General features: G+C 45.5%; 1 protein-coding gene across 9 annotated transcripts in view; it reads right to left on the bottom strand.

Moving 5' to 3' along the window:
- Positions 1 to 9: 9 nt before the first annotated feature.
- Positions 10 to 21,094, bottom strand: part of LARP1 (La ribonucleoprotein 1, translational regulator) — a 108,367-nt gene continuing 87,282 nt past the window's right edge. For 5 of the 9 annotated variants that reach the window (XM_009209456.4, XM_009209453.3, XM_009209454.3 and 2 more), the window contains 11 exons: positions 17,853 to 18,027; positions 17,570 to 17,739; positions 15,203 to 15,595; positions 14,189 to 14,312; positions 13,857 to 14,062; positions 13,289 to 13,395; positions 11,284 to 11,435; positions 8,710 to 8,854; positions 6,278 to 6,387; positions 5,997 to 6,124; positions 12 to 3,760 (listed from right to left, as the gene is read on the bottom strand). In XM_009209456.4, coding sequence (XP_009207720.2) covers positions 3,551 to 3,760; positions 5,997 to 6,124; positions 6,278 to 6,387; positions 8,710 to 8,854; positions 11,284 to 11,435; positions 13,289 to 13,395; positions 13,857 to 14,062; positions 14,189 to 14,312; positions 15,203 to 15,595; positions 17,570 to 17,739; positions 17,853 to 18,027 — 1,920 coding nt within the window. In that variant the 3' untranslated portion in view covers positions 12 to 3,550. Of the gene's footprint in view, positions 3,761 to 5,996; positions 6,125 to 6,277; positions 6,388 to 8,709; positions 8,855 to 11,283; positions 11,436 to 13,288; positions 13,396 to 13,856; positions 14,063 to 14,188; positions 14,313 to 15,202; positions 15,596 to 17,569; positions 17,740 to 17,852; positions 18,028 to 21,094 lie in introns of all 9 variants that reach the window. The other 4 variants (XM_031666560.1, XM_009209458.4, XM_031666561.1 and 1 more) reach the window with 2 other exon arrangements.

The following is a 21,094-nucleotide window of genomic DNA, read 5'->3' as shown; positions in this document are numbered from 1 at the left end:
ACCAGCCGGTATTTTGCCTTTTCAAGTGTTTATTTTTATACATTTTTTTTGTATTAAAAAGAAAAGCATAATTACCACAAATTACAAAGGACTAAAGCAGGACTAGAATAATGAATGAATCACTTCAGCCTGGAAAGCAGATACTCTCAATAATATTAATGTTATAATACAAGCTCATTCAAGTATTTTACATTTTTTTTGTCCTTTTAAATATGATATCCTAGCACATAGTAAAGATAATGTACTACGAGCGTAAGGTGGAACCTTCTCCGCAAAGCCAGATGACAAGTTTTCCTCTCCAGTGAGAAATGGGCTCCAAGTTCTTATCTTCTCTGCCATCAGCATGGCTGAAGGGGGAGAGGGTGGGTGTTAGGGAAAATCCAGGGACCCTTCCACACAGGAGGTACTCTGGGGTTCCATTCAGGAGGGTGCCAGATAATTCAGATCACTCTACCCAGGCTTTTTTGGCAAAAAAACAACCCTCACCCTCCGTAACTAGTCATCTTCCTTGTCCCTCCTCCTCACTTCCCTTCCAGGGCCTTCTAAGCAGCTTACTTTCTTTTGTAAAATCAATCACCAGGAAAGGGAAAAAAAAAAAAAAAAAAAAAAAAAAAGAGCTACAATGGAACAAAACAAAAACATTTAACAACTTTGACATAGGGGCTCAGCACCTCTATCTGAGCCCCAGGGGTCCAGGCTGGGGCAGGGCTGGATGGCCCTTCTCTACTGGTAGTGCCTTTGCTCCCAGGTGCAGGAAGAGGGCGAAAGAGAAACCTTCCCCTTAACAGGGCTGAGGCACACAGACCTGCTGATGTCTGATGCCCAGAGGTTATGTTGGCATGGACCAACCTTGGAAGGGATAGGATGAACAGAGGGATCTGGGCAGGCTGTTGCTTTATCTCAGGTCTTGGATCCCCATGGGAGGATGGTGGGTGTGAAGTGGTTAGCCCTGATGGCCCCTGCCACTTCTGGCATGCTTGTCACAGATACATCGGTCCTAAATTCAAGTGTCTTCAGAAAGTGAAGATGTAAACTACTCTTTGCAACATTAACTCCTAACATGTTACCTAAAAAAAAAAAAAAAAAAGGAAAGAAAAGAAAAAAAAGAAAAAAAAGAAAAAGCTCCCCTACCAACCACCAGCCTATGTTGAGATGAAGTCCTCGCCTCCCTGCCCCAAAGGGGCTTCCTTTCAGGGATGTCTGTGAAAAAGATGGCAGCCCCCTGGCCTGGGAGTAAACTCTAAGTAATAACAGCCTTTCCCCATACCCTAAGGCTTCCTTGTGCCCCAAACCAGCAGACGAAAAACACTGAGGTTTCTGTGGTGCTGGATACAGTACAGGGCTGCGTGACCTGAAGGAAAGAAAGGAAAGGAGAAGGGGATCCAGGAATCCAGTGTCTGGTACAATGTGGGGCAGGCACTAGACTGGGCATGGAAAGGCCTCAGATACCACCATCATAGCAGAGACCAGACGCTCATCCTTGGTTTGAGACATGAAGTCACAGAACTGAGATGGGCTTCCCACATACCAACCACTGGGAAGGCAAAGGTGGGGAAGGGCACAGGCTAAAAATTAACAAGGTGCCCAAGGTAAAGGGCAAGGCCTTGTCAGCCCGGGATACTGTCTCCTACTCCCAACCTTTGGGCCCAACAGAGGAACCAGTTGAAAAGGAGGGCCAAAGACATTGCAGTAAGTAAGCAACAGGACCATAAACTCCTCCATGTTGCCCAGATCCCACCGAGAGTGAGTGTGCAGTCACGCCCATACCCGACATACATCCCAGTCCATGTGGGTCAGTCCTTCATCACCCTCCCTGCCTTCTGACAACAGCAGACTCCAGCCATTCCATTGTCATTCACAGCCCAACCCAAACAGTCAAGTGGCTGAAGAAGAGAATCAGGTATACTCTATGTCCACATATACCTTCCTGCCACAGGGCTTCACCAACTGGCAGGATTCCCCCCAGCCCCCAACTCCTCCTCATCCCTTGTTCCCAGGCGGGTCAATTGGAGAGTGAGCAGAGATAGATGGCTTGCAGAAGGGTATGGAAGATGGGGAGACTCCACCAGACCTTAGGAAGAGAATGGCATCTTTCTCCACCTTTTAAGAGAGACAGAGCCTCCCTGAGGTCTCTCAGATTTTTCAGGGCAACACAAGAAATGTTTCCAAGCCTCAGCTGCAGGTGTTCACCTTTCCACTCTGGGGTGTGGGGAGACGGTCAAGCTGAGGACAAGTGTGTTCCAGATGCAGGCCAACTCTGTTCTCCAACAGTTTGAAGCAAACTTGGCCTTGGGGTTCCAAGGGTAGGATGAAGGGTGTCACGGCAGGCCGGGGCCTGGCGTGAGGCAACAGCAAGCAGAGCGAGGACACAACAGTGGCAGCAGTGTACAGACACAGGACGTCAGCTTCAAACGATGCAACAGCAGGGATATCTTGGGCACGGCTCTGATTCGAGCCACTCCCAACTCTCTTGCCTCCAGGATGGAGGCACTGTACATGCAACAGTCCAGAGAAAGATTCTAGCCAGTCCAAGCCCAGGCACATCCAGAGAAGGTGGGAGCTCTTCGCGTTGACTCCACCGAGGAAAACAGGCATTTGGGTATTTCAGATTCCCGCTCCACAATAAGGCAACTTTTAAAAAAATATTATTTCCAAAAACAAAACAAAAATTCCAAGGGGAGGGGAAAGACATCACTTTCTGTGGATTAGGTGGGGGTTTATCTGATTTTTTTTTTTTTTTTTTTTTGGTCTTTTATGGTTGATTTTTGTCATTTTTTTTTTTTCCCCATTTTCTCGAGGATGGAAAGGTCAGAGAAAAATAAAATAAATCATCTTTCAATAGTCTTTCCTGGTAAAAGCAGCGTCTCTCTGGGCTGGGGAGTAAAGGGTGTGGGGCAAAGGGAGTGGGAGAGGCTGAAACCTTCCCCCAAACCCCAATTTTAGATCCTTTGGTTTCCTTCTCCCAGAAGATGGTAGAAGGGCAGGGTGGGGACAGCAGGGAGAAAACATGGTGATGACAAACCCCAGATGATCAAGGGGCTGATGCTCCTGGGGCCCAGAGGTGCCGCCAGAGCCTTCTATGGGACAGTGCTGGGCAATGGGGGGCCCGCAGGGCCTTCTTGTGGGCTGCATAGTTGGCTTGAGGGGGAGCAGGAGGAGGTTAGGGGTGGGGACCAGGGTTGCAGCCTACTAGCCGCGGGCAGGGCTGCAGAGTGATTTTGGTAATCCAGATGAACTATCAATAATTTAAAACTTGATATATATATATGTATATATATATATAAAAATTTCCCCCCTTTCCCTCCCCCCTTAGAAGAAGCTAGGACGTCAAGAGTCATGGAGAGAGGAGGGGGAAGGGGATGTAGAGGCTCCTGCCCAGGGGTACCTCTGATAGCCCAAATGGCGTACACATTGCTACTCAGCACAAAGGCCTGTCCTAGTAACTCCAGGCCTGTCCCTTCATTGTCCCCTCTCCTGGGACTGGGCACCCCCATGGACTCTTACCCACCCTACCCCTTTCCCCCCTCAAGCCCCAGGGCTAAGGAGCTTTTCACTTTCCCAAAGTCTGTGTGTTCGAGTGCTGGCTTGTCCATTTGGCATCTTCCCGGACGGGCTGGCCGGTGGGTGGTGTAGGGGGTTGGCTGATCACGGCAGCAGACCTGCTGGAAGACTGGGAGGGGCACCGCTTCCTGCCCTCACCGCCGCCACCTCCTGCTACCACTGAGTGTCGCTTGTGGTTGCCCTCCTCACCCATGGGGGGCTGCAACAGAGGAAGGAGTCACAGGTGATCGGAGGCACTATCTACGCCCTCTTCCTTGCCAGGCCCGTCTAGACACTTCCTACTTTCTACCTCCAAATATAGATAATGAATGGGTTTAACCTTAAAAATAAATTATCAGTTATTAAGTGTTTCTCCATGCCACACCTTGTGCTGTTTTATGCACATTCTCTCATGGAGTCAGCATCACCCTTTGATGTGGACCCATGGACATCCGATTTTATAGATGAGAAAACTGAAGCAGAAAAAGTAACTTCCCCAGGGTCTCACATCTGGTAACTGATAAAGATAAAATTTAGGTCTATCTGCCCCAAAAGGCCAGGCTTTTAGCCAACCTCATTTCTGCTTCCCTTCCAAGAAGGGATCTCTTGCTCAGAAATGTGGAATGTGGCACGCAGTATGCTGCGATGTCTCAGCTCAGAAGGCCCAGATCCTTCTGAGGATCACCTCATTCTCTTCAATGTCCAGAGGATCCTGAACTAAGACTCAGACCATGCTCTAGCCTGGCCTTAGCACTAACAAAGGTCCTATAACCCCGAAGACAGATGTTTCCTTCCCATTTTGGTAACCAAAACTGAGTCCTTGTTCCACTCTAATAGGTCTACTTATCACAAGGGTTCTTTGTAACTTGTACCCTGCTCCCCTTCCTTCTCCTCCCCAAGGGTGGAAATGCTTAAGAATGAAAGAAAACAGGTTTGTCTTTATATTGAGAGACCTGAGTGGTTCTGCCATTATGTCACTGGATGGCCACAAACCTCAGTTAATCTGTCTAATAAGTCCTGTCTGCATCACCACATAAGAATTAAATAAGATCAACATAAAGTAACTGGTACATAATAAACACCCAATAAATGGCAGTTTTAAAATAATAAATGTGATATGGTTTGGCTGTGTCTCCACCCAAATCTAGATCTTGAATAGTAGTTCCCATAATCCCCACATGTTGTGTGAGAAAACAGGTGGAGATAATTGCATCATGGGAGCAGTTTCCCCCATCTTGTTCTCATGATAATGAGTGAGTTCTCACAAGATCTGATAGTTTTATAAGGGGCTTTTGGGCCAGGCGCAGTGGCTCACACCTGTAATCCCAGCACTTTGGGAGGCCGAGGTGGGTGGATCACGAGGTCAGGAGTTCGAGACCAGCCTGGCCAACATGGTGAAACCCCATCTCTACCAAAAATACAAAAATTAGCCGGGCGTGGTGGTGTGTGCCTGTAATTCCAGCTACACAGGAGGCCAAAGCAGGAGAATCACTTGAACCCAGGAGGCAGAGGTTGCAGTGAGCCAAGATCGTGCCACTGCACTCCAGCCTGGGTGACAGAGCAAGACTCTATCTCAAAAAAAAAGGGGGGTGGGCTTTTACCCCTCTTTGCTCTGCACTTCTCCTTGCTGCCACCATGTGAAGACGGATGTATGTGCTTCCCCTTTCGCCAAGATTTTAAGTTTCCTGAGGCCTCCCCAGCCCTGCAGAACTGTGAGTCAATTAAACCTCTTTCCCTTATAAATTACCCAGTCTCGGGTAGGTCTTTATTAGCAGAGTGAGAACAGACTAATACAAAATGTAAGGGCTAGTATTGTCATTTACTTACATTTGCCCTTTTGCTAAAAGGTTTGAAGGGAATAAGACAAACAGACACCTCTACTACATTATAAACTCTCAGAAGGAAAAACTGAGTCTCTTTCCCTTATCTCCAAAGCACTGAGCACAGAGACATTCAATCAGTATCTGCTGAAACAATTAAATCACTCCATCTTCCCTTGATATACCCAGCAGTAATAACCCAGCCCTGCCACTGGATGTCACCGTTGAGGTGCTGCTCCAAGAACATAGAGACCTGGGCATTAATTTATAAACTGGGGTTGGAATTGGCCTTTTCCAAAAAGAACAAATGTGTGTATCTTGGATACCCATCCTGACCAACTAGTAGTGGCTAACTTGGGCACAATAGCAAGGAGGGTGGTGAGACAGGAGAGAGAGAGAGAGCATTTTGATGGTACCACAGAAGGGGAAAGCAGGAGCAACCATACAACTATCTCCAACTAGCCTTCATTGGCCACTCTCCATTTTAAAGGTGAAAAAAACTAAAGCCCAAATTGTGGGAAGCAGGGAGAGGGGTTCCTCGGCTAGGGGCACAGCTGGACCAGAATCCAAGTATCCTGATTCCTGGTCCAGTTTTCTTTCCAGGACAAGTAGGGTGAGAGAAAGAGTTTCACTTACATCTACTCGGAAGTCTTCAAGACGTCGGAATTTGCCGAGGTATTCTTGCAGTTTGGGGTCAATGTCCAAATTTTTGGCTTTGGAATATTTCAAGAAGGCCCAGAACTTCTCCAGCCCATACAGTTGGCCTGTAGGGAGAGGTACATAAAAGCTGAGCTGCTGAGGATAAAGACGCTCAGAGGAGAGGGAGGTGTTGTGTAAACACAGAAAGACCCAGGTAGAACTGGGGAAGAGGAGGCCTACACGACCAAGCCTCACTCAGATCCAACTCTGGCTCTTACCAGCTTCATAGTCCTTCACCGTTTCCTCCTGAAAATCCTTGAATATGTCCAGCCGGAACTTCTTTTCCAGGCCATAACTGTAGTATCGAAAAAGGCACTCCAAACCATATCTGTAGAACACAAGTCAGTGAAATCAGGGCACAGTTTCTTCATCTGTAAAATGGGAAATGTGCCTGTATAACAGACGAACTATGAAACAGTTTAAACAATGTGTTATTTCTGTATTGAAAAAACAGCATATACGCTTTAAGAATGCTAGTCTAAGTGGGTCCAGCATAAAATGTTCAGAGCTTTCCCGGGGTCAACGAACACAGCCCCCTGCCACTGACATTTGTTTACTCCTATTCTTTTACGAAACGTCTGTGGTTGCTTTCTGCTACAGTAACAGAGTGAACGGAGTTGAGTAGTTACGACAAAGACCTTATGGCCAACAAAGCCTAAAGTATTTACTGACTCTTTCCAGAAGAAGTTGGCCAATCTCTGGTATAAGAACTCTGCAAAGCCATTTAACCATGCCAATTAGTAGGTCTGTTCATTTATCTGACTCAGAAATTTCACTTCAAGGAACACATGCAGCCAGGCACAGTGGCTCACGTCTATAATCCCAGCACTTTGGGAGGCCAAGGCACTCGGATCACTTGAGGACCGGAGTTCGAGACCAGCCCAGCCAACATGGTGAAACCCCATCTCTACTAAAACACAAAAATTAGCAGATGTGGTGGTGGGTGCCTGTAATCTCAGCTACTAGGGAGGCTGAGGCAGAAGAATCGCTTGAATCCGGGAGGCAGAGGTTGCAGTGAGCCAAGATTGTGCCACTGTACTCCAGCCTGGGCGACAGAGCGAGACTCATCTCCAAAAAAAAGATACATGCCAAGGAAATGGCCAAAACTGCAGACTTAGATCTTTTGTTTTTTTGAGACAAAGTATTGCTCGGTCACCCAGGCTGGAGTGCAGTGGCACGATCTTGACTCACTGCAACCTCTGCCTCCCGGGTTCAAGCCATTCTCCTGGCTCAGCTTTCCATGTAGCTGGGACTACAGGCATGTGCCACCACACCCAGCTAATTTTTGTATTTTTAGTAGAGACGGGGCTTCACCATGTTGGCCAGGCTGGTCCCAAACTCCTGACCTCGAGTGATCCGCCTGCGTCGCCCTACCAAAGTGCTGGGATTAAAGGTATGAGCCACCGCACCCAGCCCAGATTTAGATCTTAACAGATGTACAAAACTGTTTACAGCAGCATTATTAAGCAAAATACAAATGTCAACGAAGAGAGATGCAAGAAAAATCATAGTAAATCTACACAATAGGGTAATAAAAGCTATTAGAAATTAATAGTATAAATATATACTTAAGGATACTGAAGAATGCTTACAATATATTATCAAATGGAAAAGACATGTTTGAGCATGTTAGACGTAGAATGATCCCGTGAGTCCATTTTTGTAAACAAATAGGTATATTATACAACTACACATACATACAAAGTCTGGAAGAGCACAAACTTTACAGGGTGAGCTAAATGCATTAAATATGCCAAGAAGAAACTAGGAAGCTTAATGGCAGAATAACACTTGCTGTCTCTGGAATGATGGATGTTTTCACCAGCTTTTCCAAACTTGTCTTTTTTCAAGTAGTTTACAGACAGCACATTTTACACTGAAAATCAGGGAAGGGGTGGGGGCATGGGGAGGTCTTTTTTTTTTTTTTTTTTTTTTAAATTTAACAGATACAGGGTCTTGCTATGGCAGAACAATCACTTGAGCCCAGGCTGGGCTCAAGTGATCCTTCTGCCTTGGCCTCCCAAAGCGCAGGGATTATAGGCGTGAGCCACCCAGCCAGGAAAAAAGGACTCTTAAGATTTTTTTAATAGCAAAATATTGGAAATAACCTAAGTATCTATTAATAGGAGACTGACTAAATAAATCATGGTACATCCATATAGTATAAGACCATGTTACAGCCTATAAAAAAAGAACAAGAAAAGTTAATTATGTACAGATATAGAATGATCTCCAAAATATAGTATTAAACAAAAACAAACGCAAGGTGCAGAAAATATTATAACATAGGCCAGCTTTTATGTAAACAAAAGGAGTGGTAGTGGCATGGAAGATTACACAGATACCTACTTACTTACACAGGGTCCTTTATAAAGGAACCACAAGATTCTAATACTGGTTGCCTGTGGGGAAAGACACCAGATGGGTGGGCGACAGGGATGAGATGACTCTTCATTACATAACCTTTTAAACTGTTTGAAATTTGAACCATGTGAATATACTGCTCATTTAAAAACAAATTTTTCATCAAGTATATGAATGAAAATACACATGCAAGGAATTTCCAACTACAGTTCTGGAAGCAGACCAACTAGGGATCCCATACCATCCCTAAGCACCAGCCAAAGTCCCCCACCCCAAACCTGCTCACCTGTAGCCTTCTTTGGCGTCCTCCAGAGCCAGCTGCTTGAACTCCTCATACATCTTTTTGTTGAAGTGATCTCGGAGGAAGAAGGACCAGAAGCGGAAGAGTGTGTTCATCTCCTGAGACTGGCCAATGCCCAAGCGTTTCCGCTCTGATGGGAAAGGAGGAAAGACATGTCTCAGGTTCAGGCTGCCCTTGCTTCAGGGACAAAGGATTCTGGAACTTAAGACTTGGTCCTTTCTCTTGTACCTCCAAATTCCCTCACTCATCATCTGCCACTCAGTCATTCAGCAGATGTTTATTGAGCACTAACCACTCTGCAACAGGCCCTGATGCTGGGAGCTGGGCCTGTACTTTTCCAGAAGCAGGTGGCAGCAGCTTCTCAACCAGGCTGGCAGTCTAGCTCTTCACCTCAACTGGTACTGCTTTCAAGTGCCATCGAGACAAGACAAGGCATGAACAAATTGTCTGGAAATTCTAACAAACTGTATTTGGCTCATTACCAAATTTACCTAAAAAGTCCTACAATATTCACAAGTACATAACAGTAATATCAAAAAATACACAACACCAAAAGCACGAGCAACAAAACAGAAAATGAGTATCATTAAAATGAAAAATTTTTGCGCATCAAAAAAGTGAAAAGATAACCCATAGAATCAGAGAAAATATTTGCAAATTATGTATCTGATAAAGGAATTCCTACAACTTAATAATTAGGAAAACAATCCAGTTAAAAAAGGATCTTGGCTGGGCAAGGTTGCTCACGTCTGTAATTCCAGCACTTTGTGAGGCTGAGGAGGGAGGACTGCGTAAGGCCAGGAGTTCAAGACCACCGTGGTCAACATAGTGAGACCACTGTCTCTACAGAAAACTTTCAGTAATTAGATAGGTATGGTAGCACATGCCTGTAGTCCCAGCTACTCAGGAGGCTGAGGCAGGAGGATTGCTTGAGTCCAGTAATTCGAGACTGCAGTGAACTATAATTGAGTCACTGCATTCCAGCCTGGGTGACAGAGCAAAATCCTGTCTCAAAAATAAATATTAATAAAAGTAAATAAAAATAGACAAACAATAACAAGTGTTGGAAGGAGGTGAAAAACCAGAAGCCTCACATACTGCTTTTAGAAATATAAAATGAAAATTTTATGTTTCAATATAAAAATTTATATTTCAATATAAAATTCCAAAATTTCCACTTTGGAAAACAGTGTTTAATTTTGTCAAAGGGTTAAACATGGTTACCCCATGACCCAGAAATAATACTCTTTCATCCAAAATAAAGGAGAAGCTATGTCTACGGGAAACCCGTATGTGAATATGCCCAGTAGCATTATTCACAATAGACAAAAAGTAGAAACAACCCAAATGCCAAACAACTGATGAATGGATACACAAAATGTGATACATCCATATGATGGAATACAATTTGGCAATAAAAAGAATAAAGTACTGCTGCATGCTATGACATGAACCTTGCTGTGTATTTGTCAGTATACCAAATATACTAAGGGGAAGAAGCCAGTAACAAAGGACTACATACAGTATAATTTATGTGAAGTGTCCAGAATAGGCAAATCCTTAGAGGCAGAAAGTAGATTAGTAGTTTCATAGGACTGGTAGGATTTTGGGGGTGGGGAGTAGTTTGCATGTATAATGAGTATGAGTGGTAAGGGGCATAGCATTTTGGGGGGTAATGAAAATGTTCTAAAATTGATTCTGGTGATGGGCACACAACTATATGAATATACTTAGAGCTATTACATTGCATACTTTAGGTATGTTGCATCATATGTAAATTATATCACAATAAAGCTGTTATTACACACAAAGTAGGAAAGAGAGAAGTGAAGTGGATGAATCAAGAATTTAGCAGCCATGTTTTGTTGAATGAAAGGAGATGAATGAGTAGTAACTACAGGTGACAAGATAGGTTGGCTGTAAAGATACACAAAACCAATCAGAATGCTAAAAGAGGGGGACAGACAAGAGCATCTAGACAGGCTCTTTCCTTACACTATCATCTGCAGGGGGGATCAGCAAACTACTTCTGTAAAGGGACAGAGAACAAATATTTCAGGCTTTATAGATGACATATGGTCTCTGTCACAAATCTTTGTTTCTTACAACCCCTTAAAAATGTAAAAACTGTCCTTAGCTCCAAAGCCATATGAAAACAGACTACTGGCTGGATTTGACTCACAAACTACAATTTGGCAACCTTTGTTCTAGAGAGCATATGCCACCTCTTACATACCCTTTTGTGATGGACAGTGGACTAGACCTGACAATGGCTGAGTCAGTAGTCTTGTCAGAGATACAGAAATACTTAATTGACAGTTTTAATAATAGAGGAAGATCAAGGAACACAAATGTTGTGAGTGCCATATTCCCCTAGCTTCCTACAGCTTAAAACTACCTGGCCCAAGTCTAACTTCAGTCCTTCTCGCTATAATGTCCCATCTTTTTTTGCTCTGAAGTCAGAGAAAAAAGTCACCTATCCCCATATCCCCCAACCCTTACACTCTGGGTCTAAATAAGGGGCCCAGAGGATCGTCCCCTGCCCCCCTCACTTCTTACCATTAAGGCAGCGCCTACGATACTTATGGTAGACGTGTTGTGTGAAGCCATTTTCCTTGAGCAGTTCATGGGAAGGATGTTGGAACTTGGGCAATGACTGAGGGGTACAGCCATAGCTGCCAACTGTAGGCGTCCCTTCTGAGGGGCTGGAGCTACAGAAACCACAAAAAATACTGTCACCAGGTACCCCACAGCAGCCCCACCATAAGGTTAGGAGGGGTCCCTCTGATTCGTTCTGTCAGCCAAGATCCACCCTTTCAGAGAGTATCAAACAAGGAGGCCCAGTTACAGGTCTTTAACTTATATCCATGGGACTGATTAACTCTGCATTAACTCTCAGAGGGTTTTACAGAGGATACTGAGGCTTACAGAGATTAGGAGACTCATCCAGGGTCATAAGACTATTTAATGGCAGAAACGTGTCCAATGATAAAACTTGAGCTTTTAACCATTTATTAACTTTTGAGCATTTAACCTTCCTTAATGAGCCATCACGGGTCAACCCATCTATAGTGAAGTCTTGAACAACATGGGTTTGAAATGCATGGATCCACTTATACGCAGATTTCTTCCACCTTTGCCACTGTTTTTTTTTTTTTTTTTTTTGAGACGGAGTCTCGCGCTGTGTCACCCAGGCTGGAGTGCAGTGGCGCGATCTCGGCTCACTGCAAGCTCCGCCTCCCAGGTTCAGGCCATTCTCCTGCCTCAGCCTCCGAGTAGCTGGGACTACAGGCGCCCGCCACCACGCCCGGCTAGTTTTTTTTTGTGTGTGTGTTTTTAGTAGAGACGGGGTTTCACCATGTTAGCCAGGATGGTCTCGATCTCCTGACCTCGTGATCCGCCCGCCTCGGCCTCCCAAAGTGCTGGGATTACAGGCTTGAGCCACCGCGCCCGGCCTCTTTGCCACTGTTGAGACAGCAAGACCAACCCCTCCTTCTCAGCCTGCTCAACGTGAAGACCACGAGGATGAAGACCTTTATGATGATTCCACTTCCACTTACTGAACAGTAAACATTTTCTCTTATGACTTTAACTTTTATTTTAGGTTCAGAGGTATGTGTGTACGTTTGTTACGTAGGTAAATTGCACCCACTCTCCTCCCTATCCCCACCCCCAAGTAGGCCCCAGTGTCTGTTGTTCCCTTGTGGTTTTCTTAGTAACATTTTTTCTTCAGTTTATTGTAAGAATACAGTATGTAATACGTATAATATGCAAAACATGTGCTAATTCACTATATGTTATTGGTAAGGCTTCTGGTTAACAGCAGGCTTTTGGAGAGTGAAAAGTTATACACGGATTTTCAACTGTGTGCGGGGTGGGCACCCCAGGCCCTTCGTTGTTCAAAGATCAATTGTTATTTTCTTCAAAAGCATGCCTATTTGCAGTCTGTGCCATCTTTGCAGGGAGTAGACAGCATAGGTAGGTGGCTCTCAAAGCTTGCTTTGGGAAACAGGAAACACATACTGGGGCCATCTTACTGAAATAAATAAAGAGCATGGGTCCTACCCCAAGAAGCAGGGTCAGTAGATATAGGTTGGGGCCAATAAATATATATTTTTTTAATTTTTAAAACTTTTCAGGTAGCCTCCCAAGACACAGTAGGCTCAGAGAGACTCCCAGAAATCTGTTTATTCCACTACCTGGCTATCCTTCCTCAGATAGAAAGTAGACATCCAGGCTTGGAAACCAATTTAGAGAGATTTTCTCTCTGCATGTATGAAAATATGGTCTCATGTGACTGCCACACCACTTCTTTAGGAAAAAAGCCTCCACCTCATTCCCAGGTCCTGGGCTGAGCTTTCCACCTCGTTCCCAGGTCCTGGGCTGAGCTTTCCACCTCGTTCCCAGGTCCTGGGCTGAGCTTTCCACACCACTGCTTTTTTGAAAATCTCTTAAATGAGGGTCCCTTTAATTTTCAGACCAATCTTCTTGGTCCAGTCAATTTCATGCTTGCCCACCCATCCCACAGGCAGCCTGATCACTCTTCCCCCACTGCCCCAGGTACCTGATGGAAGCAGTACGGGGCCTGTGCTCACGGGAATCCATCACCCAGCCCACATGGCTCTCCAAGGGTGGGTTTGAACTGTGTCTTGTCTTTCTTTTTCGAGGCATCTGCAAAGGTTAGCCCAGGGTTTGTTACTATTTGTACTCCTACAACTCTGAGGAGCATCAAGCACTTGTAGGACTAAGATGGGCATGATCTCTCACATTTTACAATAGCATTTTCATATTCATTCTCTTATAATGTTCACAGTGGTGAGTTAGGAACTGGTATGCCTATTTCAAACAGGTGAAGAAATCAAGGTTTGGGAATGAAGTGATTTGCCCAAGGACTCATACCTGGTCAATCCTCCTTAGGCCTTATCTACATGGGGCCACCACTCCCACACCCAGTATATTTTGCAGATGTGGCCACCTAATCCTAGGCTTGGCAAGCCCACCAGCCTCAGAACAGAGAGCAGGTAAAGGATTTGGCACTTCCTTGGCTCAGACAAGGCAAAGGAGAGAAGCAAAGCACTGGAATGCAATCAAGAAGGCCCAAGACTCTGAGCAGCCTGACAGAAATGCCTCACCTTGGCATCCAGTGTCCGTCCTTCTTTCACTACTGGGTAAAACCGTGATGTCTGGCTTGAGTCTTTGAGCTGTGGTGTCCGGGGAGTACGGGGGGTCCTGGTGTTGCGGTAGTTTGGTGACTCTGGGACAGTGGTTGGTAGAGAGCGGGCGATGGTGGAGGGCTCAGGAGCACCAAACAACTTGTTGGCCAGGGCATCCGTGGGAACTGCAGTGGCACAGAGAGGAGTCAGGAAGCAAGGAAAGGCCTGTAGCATCCACCCCTGGATAGCCCCTAGTCCAAGGGCTCCAGACCCTCTCACCCATGTCAGGATCTCAGGTGTCTGCTTCTCACCTTGCTGGAACCGAGGTGGCCCAGGAGGAACTTCCTGGTTGGGATCCACAGGGGGCTCAGGGGTCAGTGTGTCAAACTGCTCCCGGCTGATCATATTGACTTTTTTGAAGTTCTCGACTTCTTGCTGCAGAGGTTATGAGATGGGTGGGGAAAGATGTAAGTAAGGAAGCTGTTCCAGCCTGTTTAAGGAATCAAGACTGGCAGGAAGTTGGAGAGGGCAGCTCCCACATCAACATACATGGAATTCTGGTCCCCAGGCTCTCAGCTGCCCAGTCACCACTCCTCACCCCAGGTACCTTGGCACAAGTGTGCTAGCCCAGAAAAAGACAGTACTTGCCCTGCCCTCCCTGTAGTAAGACTGAGGTCAGGCTTACAGGAGTTCCTCAGGAACTCACTACAGACTCTCCCTTGAAAGCTCCAGTGTTTCCCCATCTCTCTTTCTGCTACTGCCTTATCACACAGTGGCTGGGCAACTCTCCTTCCTCCTTACTTCCAGTAAACGCACTGCTACTTGTTACATGGGCTCACCCTAGGACAACCTACCACCAAAAATACCTACTCTGTAAAATCCTACAACAAAGATGTTTTGACTGTTTCCAGGCAGCAGCAATTTTTCAAAAGACCTATCTCTTCTCCATTTTCCATACTCAACACAAGCTTCTTAAAAGGCTTCTAAATTTTTAGACGCCTAAATATTTAAGACTAGAAATAACAATCTAACCCTTTATTCTATTCCCCACAAAAGTGTCTAGCCAACTTTCATAATATTAACTATGGATCCACAGGTAGGATAATAATCACCCCTGCCTCACCTGAAGAGTTTGCAGTGTTTAAACATCACCCCTCACTCCTAATGCCCACGCTAGATACCAGTCATCATCCCCTTCCCATATATAAAAATTCTGAGACTCTGAATTATAAAGACCTGCCTCAAGTTGCACAGCTAATCATTCCTCTTCTCTGTACACTACAGGCACCCCAGGCTCCACACTCACTGCTATGTCCAAGCCTCACCTTGATCTGGGAATACTCAGGTTCAAACTTCTCAGCCCACAGGTCCTGCTCATAGTAGAAGAGGCCATCATTAATGACCTTGGCCAGCTCGGCGCTCATCTTAGCACGCGAGGTGTGGTTGCCTGTGCGGTCCCCCCCTGGGTGCCGGCGCATGTAATGTGGTGTCTGGGTGACAATGAGGATCTTGTTGACATCCCTGTCATCAATCTCATAGTCCGATTCCTCATCAGACCAGGCGGTGAAGGTGTTCTTCCGCCCATCCATCTGCTCCATCTCCTCGTCAAACAGAAAATCCAGTTCCTCTTGCTCATCCTGATCCTTGGACATCAGCTGCTGGGAGGGCAGCTGCTGAGGCAGAGAGGTCAGGTGGGCAAATCTGGGCTCCTCTGACTTCTAAAATAGGACAGACGAAGGGGAAAAGGAATCACCGGAGGTCCTTGGCCCAGATTCTGTAGCTATTCCATGAGAGGGAGGCTCCAGCCCCTCAGCATGAGACTGTTCAAGACCCGGTAACACCAGCAGGTCACAAGTGTCATCCTGGGAGCCAGCTTTATAACTATGATAAAGGATGTCTCATAGAAGTCCAGGTTCCTCCACTCACAGCTCATATCACAGTCATGCACAAACAACTAGATGATGAATTCTCTATAGGCAGGAACTGTGCTCTCATTTACCTTTATATCCTACATAGCACCTAGCCTAGGAGTGGACACACAGTAGTTCATGGGGTTGATTCATCCTTTTATCCATCTACTCAAAATCTCACAATGAACTGAAAGCTCCATGATCCACAGTTGCCTTGCTTTCCATTATATACTCAGTAGCTAGATGGGGATCTGGTAATAGCAGATGTTCAATTATATAATAAATGAGGGAATACCCATTAGTCCTAAGCTTTGTATGAAAAACCTAAAAGCAGAATAATAAGACAAGGTCCCTGTTACTTAGGGAGCTCAGTGGGAGAAGGTCAACCAAACAGCCAAGTGCATTGTGGTATGGTAAAGGCTATAAGCAGGTTTGTGGAAGCACACAGTGAAAGGAGCTTAGTCAACTGTGACTAAGAATGGTTAGGGAAGGCCTCCTTCAAGAAGTGACTACCACAGGATGAACATAAGTAAGCCAGATGAAGATAGGGACACAGTATGCTAGGCAGAAAGAACACCATTGTTCCAAAGGCAAGAAAAAACAAGGTGCCTTCAGCAAAGAGAAACTATTTGTTTTGATAGACTGAATATGAGATGCTGAGAGAGAAGCATTTGTCTAAACTCACAGTATTTATTCAAAAGTAGATTCCCTGCTGTGCCAAGGGCTTCCTACAAAAAATCTAAACCTATCTTTTTTTAAGGTTTAAGATAGACCAGGTCGGAGTAGTGGCTCTAATTCTGGAATGGGAACTAAGTCTGACCCCTGTTTCAAAGAAAACTTTGTAGGCCTGGACTTTGTAAGACCCTTATCTACTTACTACCTTTCTCCTCATGTCTCTGGCTCGATCTCCAACACTTTTTAAGGGCTGAAGCCGCAACTGTGGGCAATTCTGCGTATGAACAGGCAGGCGAGAGAAAGGAGATGAGAGGTAGTCACTGTGGGAAAATAGATAAGGGAGTATAGAATTCCATAGACCCAAAGTTCAAGGTCAATTCTGAAGTCTCCTCACAAGCCCCAGGCCAGAGGTCTCTAAAGTGTGTGAGGATGAGCAGGTATGTGGAGAAAAATTCAGCACTTAAAAAGGAAGTAGTAATTCGAGTTAGAGATTGTAATACTTCTTTAACAGTGAACTTCATCTGTTTATGTATATAAACTATTTCTAGAATATTCTACCCTCTCCTTCCTTTCATCTGAAGATGGGGAAACTGAAGCCCTGAGGTATAAAACAGGCTTCCCAAGCTCACCTTGCCATTAGTGCAGCAGACCTGTGTAGACTAACTCCATATTTGGGCTATGCATCTGCTCCCTCTCCCTTCCTTCTTCTGAGGACCTAAGGGGCTTACATATGTGACAGTGGGGAAATACTCAGGGAAAAGACACTGAAAATGTAGCCCCAGAAATTTAGATGGAGCAAAAAGAAGAGCCAAGAATCAAGAAGCCTGAAACATCGCTGCCAGATGCTGCATGATCCCTTATGAAAAATGTCACTGAGGAACTCACACAGTAGGGTGCCTTAAAGGATGGTTCCCTACAGGAAATGGAAACAGGCCAAATCAACCTTTCTGCAGCCACTACTGGTAACTTCAGCTCACACTATGATCCTGAACTACTGAGATTTCCTGCTGGCCCCTCAGAGCTAGAGTGCTGTGCCCATGTGTTATCCCCTTCAAGCACCCTAGCTCAGAGTGCTAAAACCAAGGCAAAGGACAAGGCCTCACCCACCTTGGGCCGTGCTGGGGATGGCCGAGGCCTCTTCTTCACTTCAATCCAGTTCTCGGAATCCAGGTCAGGCAGGCTGGCAGACAAGCCCTTGGGTAGTGTCTTTAGGTTGCTGACCTCCTCTGTTTTGGTTGGCACTGGGGTGACTGCACGAGGAGAGCCAGGTGCTGACTCTAAAGGGTGGAAAGGTGAAGTCCTCATCCCTCCAGTCCTCCTCCTTTTGCCAGCCCTGAGGAGGACTGTTGCCCAGAGGACAAGTGCAATCCTCATGCCAGCAGGTACCTACCTGTCTCCTTTTGGTAGTGCTGACGGGGGACAAATTCAGGGCAGTTGAGAAGCTGGGAGAAATCAGTCTGTGAATAATCCACTATTGGGGGACCAGGAAGAGGCCACTTTTCTGGTTCTTCCCTCCTACGAACTTTCTCGTCAACGATCTCCACCACCTTGCTGTCTTTTAGGGCCTGCAGGGGAGGAGGAACAAGGGATTAAGAAGAAAATCTCGGACAGAAAGATCCTGGAAATGGTGGACAACTGGGTTCCCCTGAGCTTGGTATAAGAAAATTTGCACCATCTTCCACGACTGGTAGATATGTGAGATGTTCAAACTTGTAGGAGGTACCAGCATAAAAAATACACCTGCCCTTTTACTCTTTGAGCCTGCAATCCTACTTCCAGTAATCTACCCTAGAGAACACTTGCACAAACAGGGAGCAGTATGTATAATATTTGCACAAAAAGCCATTCACAGTAACACTAGAGTAGGAAAATAACTGGAAAATACCTAACTTGCCATCCCATAGGCAATTTAAATATTTACAGCATATGCATTTGATGGAACACTTCTCAGACATTAAAAAACTTTACAGGTCGGGCACGGTGGCTCACATCTATAATCCTGCACTTTGGGAGGCCGAGGTGGGCGGATCACAAGGTCAAGAGATAGAGAACATCCTGGCCAACATGGTGAAACCTCATCTCTACTAAAAATACAAAAATTAGCTGGGTGTGGTGGCATGCACCTATAGTCCCAGCTATTCGAGAGGTTGAGGCAGGAGAATCGCTTGAACCCAGGAGGAGGTTGCAGTGAGTCAAGATGGCGCCACTGCATTCCAGCCTAGGCGACAGAGCAAGATTCTGCCTCAAAAAAAAAAAAAAAAAAAAAAAAAAGCCAACCAACTTTACACGTGCTGAGCTGGATAAACTCACAAAATATTAATCAAAAAAGCAGGCTAGGCCGGGCGCGGTGGCTCAAGCCTGTAATCCCAGCACTTTGGGAGGCCGAGACGGGCAGATCACGAGGTCAGGAGATCGAGCCCATACTGGCGAACACAGTGAAACCCCGTCTCTACTAAAAAAATACAAAAAACTAGCCGGGTGAGCTGGTGGGTGCCTGTAGTCCCAGCTACTCGGGAGGCTGAGGCAGGAGAATGGCGTAAACCCGGGAGGCGGAGCTTGCAGTGAGCTGAGATCCAGCCACTGCACTCCAGCCTGGGCAACCGAGCGAGACTCCGTCTCAAAAAAAAAAAAAAAAGCAGGCTAGGTACAGTGGCTCACACCTGTAACCCCAACATTTTGGGAGGTCAAGGTGGGAACATCGCTTGAGCAAAGGAGTTCAAGACCAGCCTGAGCAAAATAGCGAGACTCCATCACTACAAATAGTAAAAAAAAATTAGCTGGGCATAGTGGCTGGCACATATCTGTGGTCCCAGGTACTTGGAAGCCTGGGTGGTTGAGGCTGCAGTGAGCTTTGATCACACCACTGTACTAACTCCAGCCTGGGCAAAAGAGCAAGACCCAGTCTCAAAAAAACAACCAAAACACCCATCTATACGAGCAGCAGTTGAAAAAACCATGGAGCATTCCACACAATGGTGAACTATGCAACTGTACACAGGAATGAGGAATATCTTTCTATTAGATACTGCTACTTTGCAGTTAGCTCCCAGATATATTAAAAGTGAAGACAAAAAAGAATTGAAGAAATGCATGTGTTGTATATTTCCATTTACCTAAGAAAGAAGAAGGATACAAATACATATAGAAGCATTTGCTTTTTTCTTAAATGGAAAGGTTCTAAAAAGTTTGCCTGTAAGAAAAGAAAGGGTGTATATGACAGAAATTTTTTTTTTTTTTTTTTGAGACGGAGTTTTGCTCTGTCACCCAGGCTGGAGTGCAGTGGTGCGATCTCGGCTCAATGCAAGCCCTGCCTCCCAGGTTCACACCATTCTCCTGCCTCAGCCTCCAGAGTAGCTGGGACTACAGGTGCCCGCCACCACGCCCGGCTAATTTTTTGCATTTTTAGTAGAGATGGGGTTTCACCGTGTTAGCCAGGATGGTCTCGATCTCCTGACCTTGTGATCCACCCGCCTCGGCCTCCCAAAGTGCTGGGATTACCGAAGTGAGCCACCGCACCTGGCCTGACAGAATTTAAGTCAGACTTCTATGACTATACCATGCGGAAACTCTAGAACCATGTAAATGTTTTACGCAGATGTAAAACAACTTAGAAAATTATAGGGGTAGGGAGAAAACAATCTCTAAAACTTGGGAGCAAAATAAAACGAATATATATAAATTTAAATGTGTAACCACACAAAGATTCTTTCAAATGACTTGAAGATAGAGTTATTTGACTATATTAGTGGAAAAACTGTTTTCAGTGGTAGTGGAGGTATTGTAAGAATAATGTTGAGGTTGGCACAATGGCTCACGCCTGTAATCCCAACACTTTGGAAGCCGAAGTGAGAGGATGGCTTAAGCCCAGGAATTTGAGACCAGCTTGGGTAACAACACAGCAAGACTCCATCTCTACAAAAAATTTAAAAATTAGCCACGCATGGTGGCGTGCACCTGTAATCCCAGCTATTCAGGAGGCTGAGGCAAGAGGATTGCCTGATTTCAGGCAGTTGAGGCTGCAGTAAGCCATGATCACACCACTGCAATCCAGCCTGTGAGAGCAAGACCCTATCTCTTTAAAAAAGGGGGAAAAAAAAAAGACCACAAAAAAGACTGTAGACATACTGTGAAATAAAACAAAATGAGTAATTATGTTGATATCATTAGGAATTAATATTATGGGCATGGGATAAAGGAGTAGGTAAAATAAAACACCCACAAGGTTAAGTAAAGACCCTTTAATAGAAAATACCAGAATAGGTCGGGCGCGGTCGCTCCCACCTGTAATCCCAGCACTTTGGGAGGCCGAGGTGGGTGGATCACCGGAGGTCAGTAGTTCGACACCTGGCCAACATGGTGAAACCCCATCTCTACGAGAAATACAAAATAACCTGGGCGTGGTGGTGCATGCCTGTAATACCAGCTACTTGGAAGGCTGAGGCAGGAGAATTGCTTAAACCTGGGAGGTGGAGGTTGCAGTGAGCTGAGACTGTGCCACTGCACTCCAGCCTGGGCAACAACAGTGAAACTCTGTCTCAAAAGAAAGAAAGAAAGAAAGAAAGAAAATACCAGAATAACCTCATAATGTATTTTATCTCACCAAAAAAACAAAAAAATCATCTAGAAAGAATG

Source organism: Papio anubis, chromosome 5 (genome assembly GCF_008728515.1).
Source record: "Papio anubis isolate 15944 chromosome 5, Panubis1.0, whole genome shotgun sequence".
Lineage (NCBI taxonomy): Eukaryota > Metazoa > Chordata > Mammalia > Primates > Cercopithecidae > Papio > Papio anubis.
This window is presented reverse-complemented; position numbering and strand designations above follow the sequence as displayed.